At 38.9% G+C, this 24,802-nt stretch overlaps 1 protein-coding gene across 3 annotated transcripts; it reads left to right on the top strand.

Annotated features, from left to right (window-relative positions):
* WDR47 (WD repeat domain 47) lies at positions 1-24,006 on the top strand. Of its 3 annotated transcripts, XM_035332904.1 has the most exons (16): positions 1-74; positions 5,753-5,919; positions 7,484-7,567; positions 8,014-8,098; positions 9,741-10,543; positions 12,162-12,288; positions 14,738-14,916; positions 15,031-15,062; positions 15,171-15,288; positions 16,095-16,170; positions 17,954-18,111; positions 19,643-19,812; positions 20,736-20,906; positions 21,329-21,460; positions 21,855-22,073; positions 22,585-24,006. In XM_035332904.1, exons 2-16 carry the CDS (start codon positions 5,762-5,764, stop codon positions 22,725-22,727), a joined length of 2,655 nt encoding a protein of 884 aa, XP_035188795.1. In that variant the 5' UTR covers positions 1-74; positions 5,753-5,761; the 3' UTR covers positions 22,728-24,006. The 3 variants fall into 3 exon arrangements, with proteins under 3 accessions (XP_035188795.1, XP_035188793.1, XP_035188792.1); XM_035332902.1 differs by having other exon boundaries at positions 12,165-12,288; positions 15,031-15,288; XM_035332901.1 differs by having other exon boundaries at positions 15,031-15,288.
* Positions 24,007-24,802: the final 796 nt, after the last annotated feature.

Raw genomic sequence — 24,802 nt, 5'->3', positions numbered from 1 at the left:
GCACCGCCAGCGGCAGCGAGCCCCGCCGCCATCTTCTCGTCCCGCAGCGGCGGCCGCCGCGCGGGGCCCCACGGGTGAGCACCGCCGAGCGGGGCGGGGGGAGCGGGAGCGGCCCGGCGGGGTGAGAGGGGCCGGGCAGGGCCGGGTGGGGCCGGGCAGAGCCGAGCCGAGCTGTGCCGAGCTGTGCCGCCCGCAGGGGGCTGCGGCGCGGGGTGGGCGCTGCCCGGCGGCCCCGCCGCCCTCGGCGTGGGCCGCGCCCCACTCGGGGCCGTGCAGTCGCCTCCCCCGCCGAGGGGAAGGGATGGGATGGGAGGGGACGGGAGCACCGCACCGTACCGCACCGCACCGCACCGCATCGTCCCCGATCCCACAGCGGCGTCTGGGGCGGTGGCGGCGACGCCCGAGCGCCGCCGTCTCTTTGTTGTGGCATCTGCGGGGCGGCTCGGCCGGGCTGGCGGCGTGCGTCGGGCCCGGCACGGCTCGGCACGGCACGGTGAGGCGAGGCGAGGCGGCCGTGCCGCGGCCCTGCCCGTGTGGTGGCGGCGGGGACCTGGCAGAGCCCGGCCCGGCGCTGTGTCACGGACGGTGCCGAGAGCCGTGAAGGTGAACCCGCCTGGGGTCCCGTGTCGAGGAGCAGGAGCGAGTGCTGCCTCGTCGCATGCCTCCCTTTCCCCTTGAGCCCCTTTTCTCCCATGTGTTTTCGCTGCGCGATTTAACGTCACCTTTGTGGCATTTGTTTTGCGGAGTGCTCGGTAATGTATGCGCGTTGACTGGAAAACAGCACGCGTGTTGGGACAGGCGGTGGTGCGTCCCCAGGGCTCTGCCAGCCATCCCCAAAGCAGGGCCGATGAGGGTTGATTGGGTGGGGGCTCCCCTGGGCTACGTGGTGGGTCCCCTGCAGCAGCCAGGGGTGGGCTCAGTCCAAGAGGACCCCTACCTGCTGGGTGCTGAAGAAGAAGAGGGCCTGAGCCACAGAGATGAGCTGTACAAAGTGTGTTGAAGGGCTTTGTGTTTTCAATATAGCTCATTTGGAGTAACGAGTCGTGGAGTCGCTTAGGCTAACGTGGTTGTCACCAAGTTGTGCTACCTGCTGTGGAAACCAACTGTAATAAAATTTTGGCCCATGGACCTTTTTTTTTTTTATACGCTCTTTCGATTGTAGAATAACTGGAAGATGATTGAGGGTATGTCAGAAGCGGGGCCTCTAGGTACTGGCCGGGCCCTGATTCCCCAGTGGGCTCTGCCTAGGTGGGACTCTGGAGCGGCCCCTGTGCAGGCCGGAGAGTCCCATGTAAGTTACTGTGGGTGGATGAAGGGTGTGAGAACGCTGTGCAGAACTGTCCGCTGCTTAAATGCATATTACTTATTTACACTTCAATTTTTTATGCCAAATAGTTCGTCGAGATGCTGAGGTTTCGTATTATGTGCTACAGCTGTCATTGAAGTCGGCTAAACTAGACTTTTCATTAGGTGTTGCTTCACCGTTTAAACGCATGGCTGGTCTCTGTCAGTACGACAACTAGGATTTGAACTTAACTACCCAGAAATACAAGGAAGAAGTACTGAAATTCCTTGCCTATTTTTGTGAATGCGTAGTGTATACTGTTGGCAAGTGGTCTACTTTGAACAATTAAGATGTTTGAATAACAATTATTTTAGATTTTTTCAATTCATTTTTATTTCAGAATATTAAACCTTACTGTTATTTTCTGTCATGTGAATACATATGTATTTTCAATTTCTTCTAGAAAATGTACCTTAAAGACTACCTAAAAATCACTTACAGTTTATAAGCATTTTCCCAAAATACTATGTTTGCAGGCCTACTTAATTTTTTTAGAATAATTATTTTCCTATGCTTAAAACAGCATGAGAGGATTCTTGCTGTTGGTTTGTTCTTAGAACATAAGTAAGAATAGAACAAGAATGAAATTCCTCTCTACAAAATATACGAGTAGATGGATGATGTTCCAAAGGACATCCTGTCCACTGAAGTTAGAGAAAAGGTGTGTCAGGTTAGTGGCAGGAAAGCTTGAGGTTTCTTAGCTGTTTCTCGTGATGCAGGTTTATTTAGCAGGAAAACATGTTGAAGTACAGAACTAGGGGACAGGAGTGTGGAAAAGTTCTTTTGTGAAAAGATTGGGTAAGAAAAAAAAGTTGTAGCAAAAACCCTGTCAGTAGAAGGCATCTGAAATTTTAAGCTTTAATGCACAGTTATCTTCATTTATATCTGAAGCTACTACTGTGCTTCAGTTGTTCTTGAGTATTAGTGCTTGAGCTGATCGGATTGTGACGCCACATGCCATATGGGCTGGCAGAAAGCAATGCGGTGGGATGGACTGGGATGCAGCTTGAGCTCTTATTTTGCGTTTCCCTGCTGTTCGTTTTATTTATTTATTTATTAACACATGCACACCCCACCGAATGTCAGAATAACTGATTTATTTCATAGTGTCATGTGTAAGCCTATGTATATTTATGATCTCATCACGGTGTTACAGTGCTGCTTACTATTTTGACAGCATAATTCAGAGAAGCCTGGGCTCATCACTCTAAAAAAAAACTCAATTAAGTGGAAATCTTCTCTAGTAGGTTTACCATTTTCTAGCTGTCTGTCAATAGGAGTGTTGCTCTGCCGTCAAATGCATGCTAGATATTTTAATATCTCTAATTTATGAGCTTATCGGTATATTTTAAGTTGTCTTCAGAAGTTCAGCATCCAATCTATATATTTCATTTTTCTTAGCAGGACCCCAAAAGTGTCATTGCCTAGACCTATAAAATAGAGGGTGCTGATCATCCATTATCCAATTTATATGGATGATATAAATAAAGCAAAAGAAAGTAAGTTTTAGAACTTGACAAAAGGCTCTATGTTCAGGACAAACCAGTCCTGTTAAAACTATAATGGAAAATGGAAGCTAACTACTTCTTGCAAATGTTAAATTTTACTTAATGTAGTTGTACTCTTAAGCAAAGTACTGAGTATTATGCTCACTTTTCCATCAACAGTCTATATAAATAATTCAGGATCATCTTGAAGCCATGCAGGGTGGCTTCCTATTCAGATCTGAGTTCAATGGATGGATATAGTTGAAGAGAGAGCTGGACTTGTTCCTTTCTTCAAAGGGAATATTAGTGTGAATTATCCTAGTAGTTTTCTTATGGGGACTCTCCATGCAGCTTTGCCTAAGTTTTACTTTGTTGTTTGGCAAGGAAGCTCATGTAAGTTACATGAAAACCACCAATGCCATACACATAATAAAAGTGAAATGCAAATGCACTAGGTGGGGAATTAAGATGTTAATGCTAAACTGCTGGTTAAATTTGTGTTGATTTCTTCTCCAGTCTGTAAGAATGGAATTGATTTTTTTTTTTTTTTCCTCTGGGAACAAAAATCCCTATGCAGTTGCCAAAAAGGGGAAATGGAAACAGTGCTAAAACATAAGGAAAAAGCATCTTTCTACAAGTGCTGGCTTTAGGTTTGTGTGTTCTCTGTCTGTTTTCTTTCCTGCATAAAAGCATGCTGCATGGCAGATGTTGTTGTGTTTTTTTTTTTTTTTTTTATCTTCTGACTTTACTAGCCAGAAGTGGGCACGTGGTCTCTGGGTGAGTCTTCCATGAGACCTGTCAAAATGCCTGGTGATTGGAGTCTTCTGTGACTAAAATAAGAATTAAACACAGCCATTTTTAAAGAGAAGTTTGGCCACTTCATCTGGCACAACTAGGTCTCTGTTACAAAATAAACCGTGCTGCTATAATCAAATGCTTTCCTAGTCAAAAGTTCATGCAAAAACCTTCTTGGAAAAAAGTTAGCATATAACTGTGAGGAAGATGGAAAAAAAATCCTTACTTAATGCCTTACTTTTTGTGTCTCTTAAAGTTCAGTAGCCCTGGTTTGTGAGGAACAGTGAGAGGTTTCACTGTAGTATTTGTCTCTTCCCTTTGTCTCTGTTAAGTAATGAATTACCATGTAATACTTGGAATCTCGTATTTGAATTATTCAAACTTATTATATCTGTTCTTTGACTTTTTGTTACTAGTTTCTGTGTGTCTTCAAGTATGAGATAGGTATCCAGCTTACAGGCTCAGGTTTTCCAGGCCCAAGGTGTCTGGAGGTGGCATGGCCGCCTGTCAGCTTGTCTTGGGAGCTGCATTACCGTCAGGGGTTCAGCCTCTTGCTTGATAGATTTTCACCTAAGTAAATAGTTGCATGAAGGAATTAAGCAGTGTTTTTATCTTGACTTTTGACTTAAAAGGGGGAGCAATTAGGGTAACTCCGACTTCTTACTGCGGACATTTTGCTCTGTGTGGTAATCTCCCTTTTTTCATTTTCCTCACTTTCATTCTACTTTCCTTGTTTCTGAGAATAATGCTTCCTGCTGGGGGTTCATCATAGATACCAGCTTCTCTTCTTTTGTGTGCTCTCATAATCGATTTAAGTTGCTTGAATGCTTTGCTTCTGCCATGAAGCACAGCTGTGCTGGGTCCTGTCAGTGTTAGGGCCCTGTGCCGGCAGGCCAAACTCACCGGCCTCTACTGTGTGCCCAGCTCGGTGCCAAGTGTCAGGGACGTGGGCAGAAAGCAGGGGAGCGTTCTCCTTTCTGCAGGAACCTGGACGTCAGCTGAGCCCTGCCGGCTGGGAAGCTGTACCCAGGTAGCCACCAGGCTGTTGGGTCTTTTGGAAGAACTCCTGACCGGCAATGCTGTGTGACTTGACTGTGTTACAGAGTTTCTTAAACTCCAGATAGTTTTTCCTCAGATCAACCAAGTTGATCTGCTGTACAGCTATAAAGTCTTTAAGTTTAAAAAAAAAAAAAAAAAGTTGAACAGTTTCTACTCTGAGTTAGGCTTAAGAAACCATGACAAGACTTAGCCAGCAGCACAGTTTATTTTGGGTTTCCTGAGAGAAGTGCATGCTACAACTTCCATATCCTTGGAGGAATGTGTGGCAAAGGAGTGTGGGCATGATACCCAGGCTTGGTGCCGGGGGTGATCCCATGGCAGCTTTAAAGGAGCTGGTTGCCAGCCCTCAGCCTGCCCGTGCCCTTTCTGCTGCCGGCAGCGCTCCTGGGAGCACCGAGCCAAAGCCAGCCCTGTCCTGTGCTAAGGAGAGGCCAGGAGCTGGCACCTGGGGGCTAGGGAGTGAATGGGACTCATTAAATGGGCCTGGGATGTCTTGGGTTTGCAGATTTAGATTCTTCATAAAGCATGCAGACAGAATTAGATGTCCTTACAAAGGAAGAATGGAAAGCTTCAGTGTAATGGCCGTTTACGGCTTCAAAAAAGGGGGTGAAGAGACTACCTTTCAGTGGGCTTTGCTTTTTGTATGTATTAGAAGCATTTAAGTTTATATGTAAGATATCTAGGTAGTGACATAACTGGCTTGTTTTATGTCCTTTGAGCTTATTTTCTGAAATGCAAATAGTCAAATAAATTTTTACATACTGTATACTCGCTAACAGCAATACTTCCACACTGTGGTAGGATTGATTTCTCTCATGATCGGTTTCTCTGGACCTATATGCATAGGACAGAAATACAAAGATGTAGTGCTAATCTTAACTGTGGCTACATAATAAATCTGTTAAATAAACAAGATTAGGAAATTTGATTTTATTTTTGTAATGCTACGATATTCTGCCCTTTAAGACTAGACAGAAAAAAAAAAAACTGGTAGCCACCATTTGTTAAACAAGCATAAAATAAGATATTGATCATGGCTAAAATTGTCTCTTCTCTTTCCTTTTAGGCTGCCATCATGACGGCTGAAGAAACGGTGAACGTTAAAGAAGCTGAAATAATCAAACTAATTCTAGACTTTCTGAACTCCAGGAAACTTCATATCAGTATGCTGGCACTTGAGAAAGAAAGTGGGGTCATTAATGGCCTGTTTTCAGATGACATGCTTTTTTTAAGGTAGGACTTCTTTCTCCAGTGCTTAAATACCACATACATGAAAGCATATAGTTGGACTGTGATCCCATGGGCAGCCCCATGCCACTAAATAGGAGGTCTCATCTTATTCTGCTTCTTCCTGATTCCAATTGTAGTCCAGCCCTGTTGAGTTCCAGCTCTGAAGTTAATGAAATCCTTCTATAAGCCACTTGAAGTAACTGACTAAGCATCAACATAGGCTTTAGAATTACATTTGTTTGTTTTTCTTGTTTGTTCATGTGTTCATTCATTTTGACCTTGGTTATTTTTCTGGCATGCTAGTGAATTAAAGTAGGAAAGGGTCTTAACAAGTGCCAGTGTCAGCACAGGCTGAGTCAGAAAAAGTACACGAGCAGAAGTAAACAGGAGAACAGGGTCTGTAAGCAGCAGTGATCTGTGGTTTCCTGCTTACCATGTCACATGAACTGAGCATGTAGTTTATTGGCTTCTAATATAAGTAGAGTACGTTTAGTGTTCCAGCCATATACTCTGGGATAAGTACAGTGGTTTCCAAAGATTTTTCCTTTAAAAAATATCTGTATTTCGAAATGATACCTAGGTTTCTCTTAAAGTTAGCAATATGAAAGGGGTGCCTGAGGTCATCAAGGCATGAAAGTTTGTGTAATTTACCATTCATGGTATCACCCTCTGAATTATTAAAAGTAGTTACTGTAAATGCACAGTAGCTCTTCAGCATTGCAGTCTTCCTTTTCATGCCAAAGGTGTTTAAAAAACTTTTTGGGAAGCATAAGAAAACTATTTATCCAACTGTTCTTAACTTGTTTGGTAATAAAAATGTTTTTAACATTTTTTCTCATGTGGTTTCCCTTTTGATAAAATTACACGTATTGGAATAAAATGAGAGCAGAATTAGAGAAAGATTGCAATTACTAATACTTTGTGTTTCAATCTTAGTTCAGTATACATCTAATGAGAAATGCAGCCTTTCCTTCTAGAACTGGACACTTTATAGATAACTCTCTGCATTATGAGGGCGTGAAGGAACAAAATTAATCCATCTGTGCAGTCTAGCACACTGGTCTTGGAGCTGAAGTTCATTTGCTGACATAGTTACTTCCAAGCTGTTCCTTTTACATTCCTGATACTGGAGGCCTGCCCATCTTGGTATAAAATAGGTCCAGCAGTATTCCTTTTACATTCCTAATACTGGAGACCTGCCCTTCTTGATATAAAATAGGTCCAGCAGTATTTATACAATGAAAATTTTAAGTTCACTTTCATTCTTGAGGATGGCCTAATTGAATAAATGTATTTCATTTTTACCCTTTAAGCAAGAATTTAAAAAAATATTCAATTATTTTGTACAAAATACTGAGAAAGGACTTGGATTTTGCACTTATTGCGTCTGTCATCTTAACATCTGTACAAAGCATTAATTTTTCCAAACACGTTGGTCACCTGTTGTATGCTTAAATATTCATTTGTCATTTAAATATAATGCTCATGATATTAAATGAGCTGATTGTGTAGAAGAAAGTTGTACTTGTCCAGCGAAATTAAAGTAGTAACTTTTTTCTTTTACTAGGCAGTTGATTCTTGATGGTCAATGGGATGAGGTTCTTCAATTTATTCAGCCTCTTGAATGTATGGAAAAATTCGACAAGAAAAGGTAAAATAGAATGTATGTTAGAATATAGGTTTTTGTGATATTTTTTTTTCCTTAAACTGTGAAAAATATGTGCAAACAATATGTAATGGGTTTTCATTTCCTGTATACTTTAGGAATGCAGTACTACATGTAACTATTGTTTTATAGTTGGCTGAGCTATCACGTTTCTGTTTAAGATAGGAGTATGCTTGCTATACTTATTTTACTTGTGACCCTTCAATTATTTTTATTGTGTTGTTTCTGAAAGCAATAATAGAAGAAAAAAAAATCTGCTAAAATTTTTAGGTTACCAGTTTGTTAAACTTTAATCAGAGTTCCTTGTCACTGCAGTTTCTATGCCTACCTCCAAAAGTAGCTGTAAAATACCGTGCTCATCTCTAAGAGAACATTGACCTACTTGATCGAGATGTATGGTGATTCACTGCATTTCACTTCTTAACCTGCAGATTTCGTTACATTATAATGAAGCAGAAGTTCTTGGAAGCCTTATGTGTAAACAATGCAATGTCAGCAGAAGATGAGCCTCAGCATGTAAGATTTCTCTTTGTTTGGGGATTTTTTTTTGTTGGCAAAAAGCTTAGAGATAATGTAATTAAAAGCAAAATGAAAACTCCCACACTTAATACAGAAATTATATCTATTACCAAATGGTTTCATAGATAACAAAAAAAAAATGATGTCCTTTGGAAATGAATGTGATTGCCAGGTCTCAAATAAAATTTGATATGCAAGGGTTGCTTGAAACTTAGCAGTATAGATCAGTGACCACATCATCTTTGTGGTCCTGATCTTGAAGTTTACTTTAGGCTGTTATGCTAAAGTACAATGCTTCTTTTCAGGAGTACTCTGAAGCAAGCTTGAGAATCAGGGAAATTTATTGTCAGTCAGGTCCAAATGAAAGATTCTAGTTTCAATTAATCTTAAACTTAATTTCTCTTGCTTTTAGAGAGAAAGGACATTGTTGTTTCTTTGAAAGGAACAGATGTGGTCACAAAGGACTGATTTAGTTAAATGTGCAAACAGCAGTAATTGTGAACTTAGGGTCTTAGTATAGAAAGAGACATGACTGGCAACTCACACTGACAGAAGAGGCATGCAGATTGTGAAGATTATTAGTGTATCATTTCTGTTGATAACACAGAATAACAAATTTCTAACATAAGAAGTTATCAAATTAAAGGATTATAGTAGTTTTAGGATGACTGATTTTGTTATCCAATCTGGATTAATTTTAATTCTCTGTCCCATTACATATATGTTAAACTTCAGGGTCTTGACAGTATAGAGAAAGCTTAAAGTCAGTCTTTATTGTCACAAAGGGAATGTGTGCTTCTCCACTAATCAGTCCATCTTTTCATGATTATTAGATAACAGCACAAGGAAAAATAAGTCAGACTTATGTTCTTTATTTTTGTGCTGAATGCTAACAAATGTGTTGACATATTGTGGATAAAAGGCTGGTGTATTGAGAATGTGCTAGGGAACATGGATAGGATTTTTTTAAAATACATATTTAAAGTCTTTGTAGCTAAAAATACTAAGTTACGTGTACTTAGCATGTTTGTTGGCTTTTAGCTTCAACAAGCTTTCTACTAAAGCCATGTATTCATTTGTAGGTCTTATCTTCAGAGATTAACTTCTTGAACTTTGTTTTGTTTTTTACATTTGTGTGATTGGAGAACAGAAAACCTTGATATAAAACATGACCTACAGTTGCTACTCATTGAAAACTAGAGAAGTATGCAGCTTTACGTAATTTACACCAATAGCTTTTCACATGCACACAAAATAGAAAAAAGAAATTCACTTGGCCCTGTGAGTGGAATTAACCTTCAGTGTTACAATAAAATTGAAGCTATTTAGCTGCTGGCTTAAAATGTTAAGCTTCTAAAACCTGCAATGACATGAAAGTTCCTTAGATCTGCAGGCAGTGAGACTGGGAGTGGGGCTGGGAGGGATTTCAGAAAGCCAAAACATCCAGGAATTTGACTCTGTTGTAACTACATTTGCACCAGCAATTTCGGTCTCTATATTATATGCTATTTTCCTTACATATAGACAGTAATAGTAATAGAGGAATGATAGTGGAGAAATTCCGCTACTCATGTTCTTCTTCAACTAACTGTGGAAACATACGTACTACCACCTACTGTTCACCTCAATATTTCTGTAGCTGGAATTCACAATGCGAGAGGCTGTGCAGTGCCTACATGCATTGGAAGAATACTGTCCCTCTAAGGAAGACTACAGTAAACTCTGCTTGCTGCTCACGTTGCCTCGCTTGACCAACCATGCAGAATTCAAAGACTGGAATCCCAGCACAGCCCGGGTGCACTGCTTTGAAGAAGCTTGTGTAATGGTGGCAGAGTTTATTCCTGCTGATAGGAAACTGAGTGAAGCTGGTTTCAAAGCAAGTAACAATCGTTTATTTCAGCTTGTAATGAAAGGACTGCTTTATGAATGTTGTGTGGAATTCTGTCAGAGTAAAGCAACGGGAGAAGAAATTACAGAAAGTGAAGTATTGCTGGGCATTGATCTCTTATGCGGTAATGGGTGTGATGACTTGGACCTTAGCTTATTGTCATGGCTGCAGAATCTGCCAGCTACTGTTTTTTCCTGTGCTTTTGAACAAAAGATGCTAAATATTCACGTTGATAAACTCCTCAAGCCTACAAAAGCTGCATATGCTGATCTTTTGACACCTCTTATCAGCAAGCTTTCTCCATATCCATCATCCCCAATGAGACGGCCTCAGTCTGCTGATGCTTACATGACCCGTTCCTTAAACCCTGCCTTAGATGGGCTGTCATGTGGATTAACAAATCACGATAAGAGAGTCACAGACCTTGGGACCAAAACTTCTCCAATGTCGCACTCCTTTGCTAATTTCCATTACCCAGGAGTACAGAATCTCAGCCGAAGTCTCATGCTTGAGAATACTGAGTGTCACAGTATTTTTGAAGAGTCACCTGAACGGTAAGTGCAACTGTAGTTGTATTTTTTTTTACCTTGGCTCACATTACATTACTAGATTCTTACACACGTTGTATTTTTGAACATAATAGTAACTTTGAAGTAATTATTTAACTTCTATTGTAAGTAAAACTGTAGACTAGATTCTTTCTTTCTTATGGTTTTATGATTAAAAGTAGATTTTCATATTTGGTCATGAGCTTTTTGGCTTCAAGCTGGACTTTCTTAAAGTTTAGATGTACAGAAACTTGAAATCCTGATGGACTTGCTATTTTTTTCATGTTGGGCTTAGACGTACTTAACATTTATTGTTATCATAACCTATAACAACTTTGTTTAATGCAGTGTAGACTGCAAAGTTGACTACTTTAAGAGCTAACACACATGAAATCTTTGCCTTCCTACCACTTTGAAAGAAAAGTCTTGCTAACAAGGAGAAAGAGTACTTCTCAGTTAAACACTTAGGCTTTCTGCTTGGCCTTTATTTATAATATTATCAGTAATTCTGTTCCTTTCTAAAAGGTTTATATAAGTGCAGTAACTTACTGCATGCAATCTTCTGAAAACCCTTTGTATAAGCATTTGAATGGGATATGATGTTAAATGAAGTTGATAGATCTTAACGTTTTTGTGGTTGTTTTTGTTTGTTTGTTTGTTTGTTTTGCTTCAATGAATCTCAATTAATTCAGAATGACCCTAGATAGCTTTCAAGACAGCATTATATTTTTCAGGGAAAATCCAACTCTGGATTGCGTATCCAGTTTAAGCAGCAATATTTGTGAGGGTACGAGCTGGAAAGCTAAGCTTGCTCAATATCTAGCCCCTGCATCCTTTTGGATATGGAAGAAATATGGTATTAATTTTGCAAATTGTATTTGACAAGCAGTTACTTGTCTTTCAGTAAGTTAAGTAACTTCTGTTAGCATACAGAGATAACCAAAGAGTTCAGAATAACCTTAAAGAGCTTTGCTCCAAGTCACTGAGTAAATAGGACTTTGTAAGCTGACAAAACTGGAGTTGGGAATCCAAGGATTCTAATGTGTTATGCGTACTTACTGCTTGCTAAAGCATTTTGGAAGGTGTTCCATGGGAAATACTTATATAATACAAAGATGGCCAATTTAATATAAACTTTTTCCTAAATAACACTTTCAGGAATGTTCAATCTGATGAATGTTGAGCATAGCTTAAATTTAGATTGGTAGTGGTGGATTAGTATTAATCTATCAATCAATTGGTAGATTAGTATTAAACTAATACCCTCTGGAAAACACTACTCACGTGGTTAGTTTAAAGGTATATAATTAATGTGCAAGGATAGAAAACAGAGGACTTGGATATCACATGATGCTAAGGTTTTTAGGAAAATGTTGGCACATAACAGTGTTTCTCTGCTTTTTGTTTGGTACTTTTTTTGTTGTTTGGGTGTGGGTTCTTTTTAGTGCAATCCATTGCAAGTAGCATTTTTTTCTGAAGCAGTATCTTCAGTTTTATGACTTAAGTAGGTTGCACATTTTGATGATATCAGTTTTTACTCTAGAATATTATCTTTCTTACCAGGGGATTTTCAACTCACAATTTTTTTAATTTATGCTTTTCTTCTTTTCCATGTTGCTACAAGAAGTGATACTCCCGTGGAGCCACAGCATCCTATCAGCAGTGAGACTTTGTGCCAGAGTTCTGTTCCAGAAAATGAACCAGTTAATGGAGCACAGAGTCAGGGATCTGCCAAACAAGAGAAAAATGAGGTAGTGGTTGTTTATTTAAAAATAATGAGGCCCTTTGAGCTATGTTCTGATACATTCACAATTATTTGCTTTGTGTTGAGAACTTCATATAGGACAATGGATTGTTTTAAATCTTGTTTTTACAAGATTCTAACAAGTGAAAAGACAATATTACGTCTCTGAGATTTTTTTTTTCCTTTATATGAAGTTCTACCATCACTTTAGTCTATAATGCACCTGATGAGTGTGCATTCTTGCATCAGTGTTGCTAAACTATTGCCTATATCTTAAAACAAACAGACTTTGCAGTACTCAAAGCCAGCAACATTATATTAACCATGATTAAGAATCCTCCTAGTGTTTTAGTCATGCATCTGGCACGTAGTCTTCAATTTTGGTGTTAATAGCAAGTTTCACAGGCCACCTGATGTAATTTCCTGTCTAGAACACAGAGTGGTGAAAATCAAATAATTCCCTAGTAAATGTATCTTTGCCATTCAGAATTCAATAGCATAACCTTTTTTGAAAATAAATAAAAATTTTTCCTTTGAAGGCCTTGTGCCTTGACTTTCTTTTTTTCTTTAATAGCAATGTGGAGAAAGGAAAATGGCAGTTCAGTAGAAAGCAATGAGAACAGTTACCTATTCTATTCCCATTCCACAATCTTAAATATCCGCTTCTTATTTCAGTAAGAATGAATTACGTCATCTGAATATTTGTGCTAAATGTTTGAGTGCTAAAATAACATCAACTGTGCGGTTTGTTTGGTTTGCAGACTCCAGTTTGATTTTCTTAAGTAAACTCTTGTCTTGGCTTGTGACATCTATATGGCACTGAAAACCAGTCCGGTCTTGACAGGGCTATTCTCTTGTAGACTCTGGATGCTTGAGTGAGGCAATGGGGCTATGGGAGGATTACCAAAGTCCTTCAAACACAAGGACTTGACTGCATAACTTCCCCACTGCAACAGCACTGTGTATGTTGACTGGGAGAGGAAGGAGCTTTAACTAGAACTGTGACAGAGCAGACTTCAAATGGCAGAAAGCCAGGGGGAGGATTTCTGGGAGAGAATGAAAATAGGTGATGCTATGCTGTAGGTGAATATGTTGGCCAGACTATTATACACAAGTATAAAAGAATGTAACACCAGTCCAATTGCTTCTTGTTTTGTTTTTTACTTCTTAGTGGTATATCTGAGAAAGAAATTCTGTTAAGTTTATTTTCATTATTTTTTATTTTTATATTGTTCCTGGAAAGATTGATTTATAAGGCAGGGTTTACACAAAACAACATCTGGGCAATACAGTTCAGGTTTAGATTTTGGATCATTATTATTATATCTTCATATAATTTATCTTATATATTGTTATTGTATTATTACTCAGACTAAACAATCCAAGGATCGGATCCAGTTTCAACAAACAAGTGTCAGTCATGCAAAGAAGCATTGGCCAGAATGTACCTGTTCCTTAAAGGATGATAACCCAGTGACCAGGAAGTAGCTTATGTATTGGAAATATTTAGAATGCTTGTTAAACTTCTGAAGACAATTGCTCAATTTTGATCTTTGGAAACCCAATGTGGTAAACATGTTACAAATGCAGCAGCGATAGGAAATCACTAGATGACGAAGATGTCATTTCTCTTCTAGCAAGAAACATATTTTTTTTCTTATACTACTTTATTTTTTTTTTATCCTTTAGTTGGTAAAAATGGTGTTACATTTGTTTTCTTGGGAAAACACGTGGCACAGTTGTTGATACTTTGGCCTTGGGCTGAGGTTCTTTCAGTTTCCTGTGTGTTCCATTTTTCATTTTCATCTTGTTCTCATCTGGTTTTGATGGTAGTGTTTGGAACTGGTGACAGAGGGAGAAAGTGAGGATCAGAGAGTACAGATGGCAGGGAATCCTGAGGAGCTGGCAGTGGGTGATGCTGAAGATAGTACATAAATAGGAAGAGATCATGAAAAAGGAAGCACCTATTTGTTTTGTCCGGAAGTGCTACATCTTATTTTGATATTGATAAATGGCAGATGTAAATCTGCTGTGCAGATTGATAGCGGAGAGGTGTCAACACAGCAGAAAATCCAAAATCACATCAGAAATATTACTTGGAAATTGGAAAGTAGGTTATGTTGCTTTCCAACTTCTATTTTTTCCTTCCATTTTCAGCTTTGGTTTACTTATTTGTTCTGATACTAATTACTACTTTGGGAGTTCCATGGGCAAGAGTGGTCTTGTCCTGAATTAGGCACAAAGGCAGAACTACTTCAACAGTACAGAAAGAGAGTGATTTCCATCTTTAATAAGTAAATTGTATCTGGTTTTAGGGAAAAATGAAAGCATTTCTCTTCAGAGGACAATCTGATGGCTTTGTGATGCATGTGGTGAAGTAGTGAACCAGAGAGTAAGTATTTAGGTTAACTACTGCGACTATTTAATTCTCATTAGTAATTCTCACTTCTTTCAAGCTTCGTGATTCAACAGAGCAGTTTCAAGAATATTACAGACAAAGACTACGTTACCAGCAGCACTTAGAACAGAAGGAGCAACAACGACAGTTGTACCAGCAGATGTTGTTGGAAGGAGGTGTAAACCAAGAAGATGGAGCTGACCAGCAACAGAACCTTACCGAGCAGTTTCTTAACAGGTTGGGATGACTGTTAACTTCCTTCTTCACCCACTACTATGCCTCATCAAGTTCTCATAATAACCTGGTTTGGTCTCCTCCCTCTCCCTCCCCCCCCCCCGTTTTTAATACTAGATCTATCCAGAAGCTAGGAGAATTAAATATAGGTATGGACAATCTTGGAAATGATGTGCAGACACTTAGCCAGCAATGCAATGGGAGCAAGGGGAATGCATCTATTAACCCAGCAAGTAACTTTACATCACCACCTTCAGATGCTTCTCAGAGGCTAACAGCTGATGGCCAAAATGTTAACACAAGCACTCCTCGAAAACGTGGATCAGCTAATCAAATACCCTTTCCTGAAGAGTCGCCTGTGCAGGGGAATCAAACGTAAGTTATTTGAGACTGCTTAGGACTGGAAATCCCCTTATTTTAGCAGGGAAAAGCCATTTGTGTTTGTTTTGTTATCACATTAATTTGTCATTGAATTGGGGGTATATAGTTAATGACTGTTATTATCTAGATATTTTATACTGATGATAAAATCAATGTTTTAACATATGAGAAATAGTGGTTATTTGTGGTTATGTTGTGTGCTTATTTTTAATTTCTTCTTATTCCAGCTTATTTGTACAGTTCTTGTTTATTTTGTATTTATACTAAGCTTCTGAAAGCTTTTTTATGAAAAGGTTGGTTGTTGGTTTTTTCCCTTTATGAAATACAAGTTAAAAAGAGTGAGAGGCAGGACAGAGTGGGAACTGGATTTCTTCCCTTAATCATAGAATGGCTCAGGTTGGAAGGGACCTTAAAGATCATCTAACTCCAACCCCCTGTCAGAGACAGGGATCCTACCTACTAGATCAGGTTGGCCAAGGCCCCATCCAGCCTTAGGTAAAGGTACCGCTGACCTGAAAGAAATAAACATTTTTCCAAGTGTGTGTATGTTATGGAATGAAAACAAAATTCTTGTTTTTTCTAACTTTCTTTGACTCATCCAATGCCTGGAGTGCCTGCAAAAAATGGCAATATCTGGCAAAAACAATAGTTTATTGGTAAGGAACAGACATGTGTAACACTTGTCCACATAAGTTAGTTCTCTGTATGAATTATTGTAACTTCAGTCCAAAAATAATTATAAACAAATCTATTCCTCCCTTTGTGTGTTTTTGTTGTTGTTCTTCACCAAATCAAAACAGTGCATCAGAACATGCTGTCACTCAGCAACAGTTGGACGACTCTTCAGGGAATCTAAGTAGGACAAGAGGTGATGAGGTAAGTTTTCTTACTGTCTCTTGCAGTGTGTTTTCACAAGATCCAGTGTTTTATCCTGAGTATGCAACATCCTCTCAGTGTTAATAGAAGTTTACACTGAATTTTGGCTGATGTAGTACTTTGAGAATCACAGAACTAGTGATTGGAAGGGACCTCTGGAGACTGAATCCAAACCAACTAATCAAGATTCAACTAGAGCAGGTTGCTCAGGGCCCATTTCAGTTGGGTTTTGAGCATCTCCAAGGATGGAGACTGCACAACCTCTGTGGGCAGCCTGCATCCATGTTTGACCACCTGACCACCCTTACCGTATTGTACTTAAAACAACAAATGTTTAAATTGAACCTCCCTGCATTTCTGTCTATTGCCTCTTGTCCTTCAGTGAATACCACTGCAGAGAGCCTTGCTGTATCTTCTTTATAAAAACCGGACAGGAGGAGTATTCACTGATGAAATCCACCCCACCAGCCCCCTTCAAGCCTCTCTCTCTCAAGGGCAAACAGTCCCAGCTTTTTCAGCTTCTCCATGTATAACAGAGACTTCAGTCCCTTAGTAATCTTAGTGCAGCCCAGCACTGGACACGGTATTATAGATGTCAGGTGTTAAAATGTAGCAAAAAGAACATTGAGCAGTAACTCAATTGTTTTTTAATTCTTATATTCATTGTAAATAATAAAGCTGCTCCTGATTACATCTTTCATTTGTCTGTCCTTGCATTTGTCTCTTCCGAGTCTGTCCCTAGATACTACTACAGAGTTTACTTGTTGACCTAGTAACATGATTTGCTGATTGAATCAGCAAATAGCTATCCAACTAATGATACTTCTGTTGGTGAAACAAAGGATATGCAGGAATTACATAAACTGCTTATTGGAAATCAAGTACTCGTTATTTCCTCTGCTTTTTAGATAGCCCCAAAGCTGTAATCTCTCCTCTTTATGAAGGAAGCTACTTTGGATAGAAATTGAAGAACTTAATGATTTCTGTCCTGCTTCTTTGGGACGTAGGGCAACAGAGTCAATACTTTCAAATTCGAAGTTCTGGATTGCAACAGCTTGCTCAGCAGCATTGCAAGAATACTTCGTGCACGAACTGCTGTTGCTATAATAATTGGCAGCAGTATAATAGGTGATTACTTTGTGTTCTCCAGGTTAAAATTATGATCATTGAACTCAACTCAGTATGGCACAACTTTAGGGAAATACCTTTGCAATGAGGACATTCCAAAGTTTCTGTATCACATAAATGAAACTAAAACATGAGGAAGGTGGTGATGAAGCCTTCTGGAGGACGATGTAATGAAGTTTTGCATAAGTTGTATTATAAAAATTATTTTAAGTGTTAACTGCATGGTGGAAAAAGTGGTTCTTATGCTTAGTATTATATCTGTTTTATGAACTGTTTGACTGGACTGTTTTCATTAAAAATGTGGCTTTGCTCTCCTTACAAGTTTCACCCAGATCAAATATGTTCACACAGAAATAAATTGTAATACCAGGCTTCTGAGATAGGCTGTTAAGGAGAGTTGTTGGTAGCCTGGAGGGAAACTGAGAAATGTTCATCTAATGTCAGCTTCAGAGGGAGATGAGGTAAAGAACTTCTGAAGAGTGCAATTCCATGACCAGGGATAGACATTGTTTTACAAATCCCTCAGTTTAGGCTGCTGCTGCTGCTTTTTAATACTTGTTTTTTTAGAATAATGTATAACTATTATATCAGTTGAGTACACTTAAATGTCCAGTTTGATATTGTAAAGCCTAATTTGACTGATCATTCTATACAGGATGACAAATCAAAAAAGCAGTTCATTTGCATAAATACTCTAGAAGACACACAAGCTGTCAGAGCTGTAGCCTTTCATCCCAGTGGGAGTTTATATGCTGTTGGCTCCAACTCTAAAACTTTGAGAGTGTGTGCCTACCCAGAAGTAATTGACCCAAGGTAAGAAAGCTTCTATAGTTACTTATTTTCCTGTGTCCTAGCACTTCTCCCCTGTAGCTACTGATATCTCTATGTTTCATACCTTTATTTTGTTGTCATAAATAGTGAAATGTTTTCTTTCAAAACCTGAACTGACAAGCAAAAATAAAAAGAATCTACTTGAAGAATTTGTATATTTGTGGACTAGTTTTTGTTCTCTTCTGTTAAACGATTTGCTGCAGTACTACAGCTTTACCGTATAAAAGTGTTTTTTTGTTTGTTTTGTTTTGTTTTTTCCCCTTGTGGGTGGGCCTCTCTGTTTATTTTGATGACTCCTGCTTTCAATACTCTGGTTGTAGAAGTGGGAGAAGAAAGCAAGTGTCAGCCTAAGCAAGTAGAAGATGGGTTTTATGAGATGGAGTTTTTAGTAGAAGGACAGACTTGACAGTGGAGAAACCAACAAATCCAGCTGTTACAGCAAAGTTACAGAACAGGTCTATGAGCCTCTGTTGTTATTATAAAGACTGTTTTCCTGATACTTCAGCTCCTTGAAAAGAAAAGGGTTCTTTGTGGTTTACTGACTACCTAGTCTCCTCTATTAGTTTTTCTTTTTTCTCATTTCCTCTCAAAACCCTTATTTTTAAAAGAGGGATGTGTGTGTGTGTCTTTTTATCACCTGGAAGAAAATACTTCTATCTTGATAGTCATCTTGTCTCAACTGTAGTTACATCGCTATCTTGGACCAGAGGGGAAAAACATACGCCCAAAACCTCATAATTTGAGAGAGCTATAAGTATGCACAGTGACTTTATCTGGGAGATCTTTCAGTTTAGATTTGTGGTCAGGCTTCTGAAGTGTTCAATAACTAATCAGATTATTTTTCCCTCACTAAAATATAAAGCAGCCTTTGAAGTTTAGGTCCAAAATACTTACTGGCACTGTATGAAACAACCAACAAAACAAAACAAAAAGTTGATTTTTCTGATACTCAGTGCAAGCTGGCTTGCTGGGCTTGAAGTCCAGATAACCTCTCCTTGATTGGTTACAAGTGCAAAACTCTCTCAGTAGGACAGATGCTTCATTATCTGCTAATTACAGTCTCCTCTCACACACCTTACTTTTCTAACTGTTGGGAAACATTCAGTTGACTCTGTAGCCTTTGTCTCTTCTTAGAAAAATCTTACCAATTTAGGAGCCTGGGGATAAGTATTCATTCATAAGTAGCTACAATTTCTATATTTTTATTTCTATCAGCCCTCTATAGATGAAGGGGGATCATGTAAGTTCTCTTACTTGTCCAATCACAAACACAATGGAAGAAAGAGGAAAAAATGAGAAAACGGGATGGAGATCATTTTATTTTGTCTTAGATCCCATGCATTTGTTTCAGTGCTAACAGTCCTACCTATGTCATGTTATCCAAAACATTTTGGATCCAATAGGAAAAAACAAAACAACAACAACAACAAAAAAAACACAGTATTTTTGTTTTAGAGTGCACAACTCTCCTTACAAATAGAAAAGTGTGTTTTCTTTTTATTTTCTTTTGCAGTGCTTACAATACTCCTAAACAACCTGTAGTTCGCTTCAAAAGGAACAAGCATCATAAAGGATCAATCTACTGTGTAGCATGGAGTCCCTGTGGACAGTTGCTGGCTACTGGTTCTAATGATAAATATGTGAAAGTACTACCTTTTAATGCTGAAACTTGTAATGCAACAGGTATGTCTGTGTATAGTTTAAAGTATTTATTTTTGCTTATTTATCCGGTATTTGGCAAGACTGTTCAAATAAATATATATATTTAAGTTTTGTTATTCTTACTCCAATACTTCAGTTAATTTAGCCCCTTTTCCCATTCACCATTCCTGTAGTCTTTGTTCAGCAAATAGCCCCAGAGGTGTTGGGAGTGGGGATTATTGTTTGGGCTTTATTTTAGTTTAGGTATTCTGTGCTTTTTTTGATTGCAGGCATTTTTTTTCTTGTTTTGGAAGATTCTGTGCTATTGTGCTGCGTTCTCGTAGGGTGTTTTTTTCAGATATGGGTAAATAAGTAGATATTCTTACTCAATTCTAGTTCTTGATTGTCAGTAGGAATTCAAGCTCTGCTTTTTCTTACCTACCTCTGTCATCTTCTTCCCCATCTTAAAAATCCAACATTTATTTTCCTGCAAATACTGTTCTCTATGCCTGGCCCTTCTAATCAATACCCTGGCTCCTCTTCATTTTGACCTCAGGGTGACTTGTCCTGCGTGACTCAGTGTTCTTAATGATCCTTTCCTCCTGGCAGAGGAAGCCTTCTTAGTTCTGTTACTTCACCACAGTTTACAAAAAGAAATTATTTTACTGTATAACGTTGCCTGGGATTAGCTATAGAGATAGATACACTTTGGTATGCTTTAGAAACTGTAGGAAGCTCAGGCAACACTTGGTGTAAATAAGATTATTGAAGATTTTATTTGAACGCTCATAACTCAAATGGGATATTCTGCAGAAAGTGTGTGGTGTTTATAGTAGGTAGTACGCCACCCCTGTCTGAAATACGCTGCATTATCACTGTAACTGCTTTAAAGATGGTAGCGCTAACTGTGCTAAACAAAGTATGCCTCATCTTGTTTTTCATTAATTTCTGTTTATTTGTATTAGGACCAGATTTGGAATTCAGCATGCATGATGGGACAATCAGAGATCTTGCTTTTATGGAAGGCCCAGAAAGTGGTGGTGCTATTTTAATAAGTGCTGGAGCAGGGGACTGTAATATTTACACTACAGATTGTCAGCGAGGACAAGGTCTGCATGCTCTAAGTGGTCACACTGGTATGTTGCTGCTTCTCTCTGGCACTTCCGAAGTCTGTATTATATTCAAATAATGTTTGTTTTCAAAAGGTTTTGTTTGTCTTTTTCTTTCTAGCAAGACTTTGATCCTCCCCCAACTGCTCCAGCTGTTTTTGTATTTGAGGATTTGGAGTATTTTTTGTTTTGTTTCCTTTCTTTACGGGTGACTCTGGTTGGGTTTGTTTAAACATACTGGCTGTTAATTTAATGGAAAGTACATGCTTCACTCCAGAGGAAGTGCAAAGCTGGCTATTGCCTTATACTGTTGGTATTTTAGACCATGCAATTTGCAGGTTTTCCATGGGACTGTTTAATCTCTGAATACAGAAATGTAACCAGAACTGTAGTATTGCATTATTTGGTTAACATTGTTTAATCAAATTAAGAAATCTTCTTGTTCACAGGTCATATTTTAGCACTTTATACATGGAGTGGTTGGATGATTGCATCTGGATCTCAAGACAAGACTGTAAGATTCTGGGATCTGAGGGTGCCAAGTTGTGTTCGTGTTGTGGGAACAACGTTTCATGGAACAGGTAAGATTTGCTATCATGCCTCTGATCATTTTTGCATAAAAACTTATTTTAAGGACATCTAAGTAGTGTAGAGTGCATGTAAGATGTGGGGTGTTCTTTCTTCTGTATCACAGAATGGAGATGCCCTTAAAAGAAAATAGGTGAGGATTTCCTTATCTGTGTGTTTATTTCCTTAAAAATAAATAAAATAACATCCTTTCAAAAAATAGCTATTTTTTTGCCTTGTGACTATCAGACAGATACTCCCAAGCACATCAGAATAAAAGATGCATAGCTGTTTGAGTAAAATGAAGGCCAGCATTTGGTATTTTTATAGAATAGCTTTTATTTTATGGAAGAATATACATTTGCATAAATGTACATGGATTCAGGGGGGTTTGTTTTTCTCCTATAGGAAGTGCTGTAGCGTCAGTAGCTGTAGATCCTAGCGGTCGTCTCCTGGCCACGGGACAAGAGGACTCTAGCTGTATGTTGTATGATATTCGAGGAGGACGAATGGTTCAGAGCTATCACCCTCATGCCAGTGATGTTCGCTCTGTGCGCTTCTCTCCAGGGGCTCACTACTTGCTCACGGGATCGTATGATATGAAAATAAAGGTGACAGACTTGCAAGGTAATATACCACAAAAGATGCAAGGTTAACTTTGAATTTGATGGTTTTGATATTGAGGTTGTAAGAGAACTTGACTCAAAAGATTGGGTTTTGGTTTAAAAGGGGAAAAAAAAAGAAGCTTGAAGCATTTGAAATGTGTATAAATGTGATTGTGTTGAGGAGGGCTGGGAGGCTGATAATGGTAAGACTAATACTGTTGCTTGGTGAGTTGGCCTTTGCTTTCAGACAGCATTTAGAAAATTGACTCTTAAAAAAAAAAAAAAAAGAAGATTCTTATGCTTACTGTGAAGAGTGAGATATATCATATCTTACCTTTTCCTATAAACTTGTTTTTCCTGGACTGCTAAATTGTGTGTGTGTGTTGAGAGTTCAACTGCGCTTCACAAGGTGAAGTACATACTTCAGTTTTATTAAACAAAAACACAAAAACAAAGCACCACCACCAACAAAACACAAAGAGCTAAGATACAAGTTCATGGAATGACTAATGATTTCTGTTCCTCTGCTGTAGGGGACCTCACGAAGCAGCTTCCTCTTATGGTGGTAGGAGAGCACAAGGACAAAGTTATTCAATGCAGATGGCATACGCAAGATCTTTCCTTCTTGTCCTCGTCTGCAGACAGAACTGTAACCCTTTGGACCTACAATGGCTAGAGTGCAGCTAACGGCAACCTATGCAGCTAAAGCACAGAGACCTGAGACTACGGAACTGTAAAAGCCAAGTAATAATAAATAGGCATTCAGAGAGCAGCAGTTGAGTAGGAAAGTGTCATATCAAGAGGAAAGGCGCTTGTCACAGATTTTTCTGGTTTCTCGGAGGTCTTGGTGTTTTTAGTATATTCTTTTGCAGTGCTTTCAGTCTTCCATGTGAACTCATGCTGCTGTGACCTATTGTAGTCTTGTTGCCAAAGTCTGAGAAGAACTCCTTTGTTGTCGATGTGCACTCTGAGTAACATGAATGACGTGTTTACAGTTTGGTATTAATTGCATTCCTTGGTCTTTGCCTCAATGAGAATTTTATATAGAAACTTAAGTTGAACAAAACTTCAAGTTAATATCAAACTAGTTCCACATGCACATAAAAGATAAATTACTTCCACTGTTTTTTCAGATTTATTATATTCATCACTTCTCCACGAGAGGTCAAACTTTTTAACATCTCCATGGTTTCAACTTTTTTAGTAATAAATTCTGAACTTTAAAGGTGACTAGGCAGTAACCACATCTTGATTATGGTCCATTGTATAGTGTGAGTCTTTTCTTTCTCTTCATCTAAACTGGGGGAAATGTTGCAGTTTTTACTACATGACATTGTTTTCAACAAGCTAACATGTTGGAGGGCGGGGAAGTAAAATATTGTGTGGGTTTTTTTGTTTTTTTTTTTTTTTTTTTGCTGTAGAAACATACAATATTTTACTTTTTGAATGCAACAGAATACCTCTGTGTATAATGTACTGTAGAAAAGAGTGGATTGGCAGCAGTTGTCACAGTGAGCTTAACGGCTATCAGTTTTCAAAGTAAAAGGGATACCATTAACACTATTATAGAAACCAGCATGGCTTAAAATGCTATGTCTGCATGGTAATTTAAGAATTGTCATTTAAATTCCCAGGTCAGAAGCTTATTTGAATTTTATTTCTTGCACTGTTTATGTATGGGAAATTACAGTTTTATTTCTACAGAACTTTAGATTCTAATGTTTATGTATTGTTATATTTTTCATATTGTACAGTTTCTTTTACTTTTTAAATTTAAACCCTAAACATTAGGTTATTTATTTATTTGAACAGTTAAGTTTTGGATTCTCTTAATTACTAAATTATATGTGCACTGTAGCAAGCAATTTTAACTATCGTATAAAAGTGGAAAGGTAAATATAGAAGTGTATCTGTGCTATAATCTCAATAAAGACCTCCAACACCTGCAGCTATCCCATTTGTTGTTTTAGACTGTTTTGTAATCCTCCTTGCTGCTCTGATACCTAAGTATACGTCAAGATCTGTTGTATGATTCAAATTATGAAGGCTTTGGATGTTCGATACGATTTTCAAGTATCTCACTTTGCAGTGTGGTAATTAATAGTACAGTAGAGGTAAGAGCTTGGTAATTTGATATGTAGAAGTAATGTTTTCCTTGGCAGTAGGACTTTAACCGAATTATTCTGTGCCTCCGGCTCTGTGCCTGTGGACATAGCTGACAGGCTGGTATTAAGTAGCACCCCGTGTTAAATGCTACCTTTCTTGAGTGAGTGTTATTACAACGTGTGTCTTAGCATTGTTACATGTGCTAGACTTCTGTTGTGATGCTGAATTGTTGGGTGAGAGAGCTCCTCCCCCTTGCCTGTGTTTATTGCTTGGCTTTGCCTAAGAGAACAGTTCTGAATACCCAAACAGGAAAGAAAGGGAAATCTTTCTTCCTGTATGTATGTCTGGAACTGTAAATGACCAAAAAAAAAAAAAAAAAAAAAAAAAAAAAGTGATTTGGACTAAAACCCCTGTATTTGAAAGTCAGTAAGAATTTCTACATCATCTACCTCTGCCTGCCTTGTGTGGCTGTCCTTGATTTTTAGCTTCATTACAACCTGGGGGAGTTCTGCTGTCTCTCCTGCTGGCAGGTGCAGGCAGCACAGCCAGCGGCGTCCTTTCTCTCAGAGGCCCGTCGCTACCACAGCCCCCGCCGCTATGGCCGCGCTGGGTCGGGCGGCGCCGCCCGGGGTCTGAGGGCCGCGG

The sequence above is a fragment of the Oxyura jamaicensis genome, chromosome 8 (assembly GCF_011077185.1).
Source record: "Oxyura jamaicensis isolate SHBP4307 breed ruddy duck chromosome 8, BPBGC_Ojam_1.0, whole genome shotgun sequence".
NCBI classification, from domain to species: Eukaryota; Metazoa; Chordata; class Aves; order Anseriformes; family Anatidae; genus Oxyura; species Oxyura jamaicensis.
Note: the sequence above shows the minus strand (reverse complement) of the source record. Positions and strands in the feature narration are given on the sequence as shown.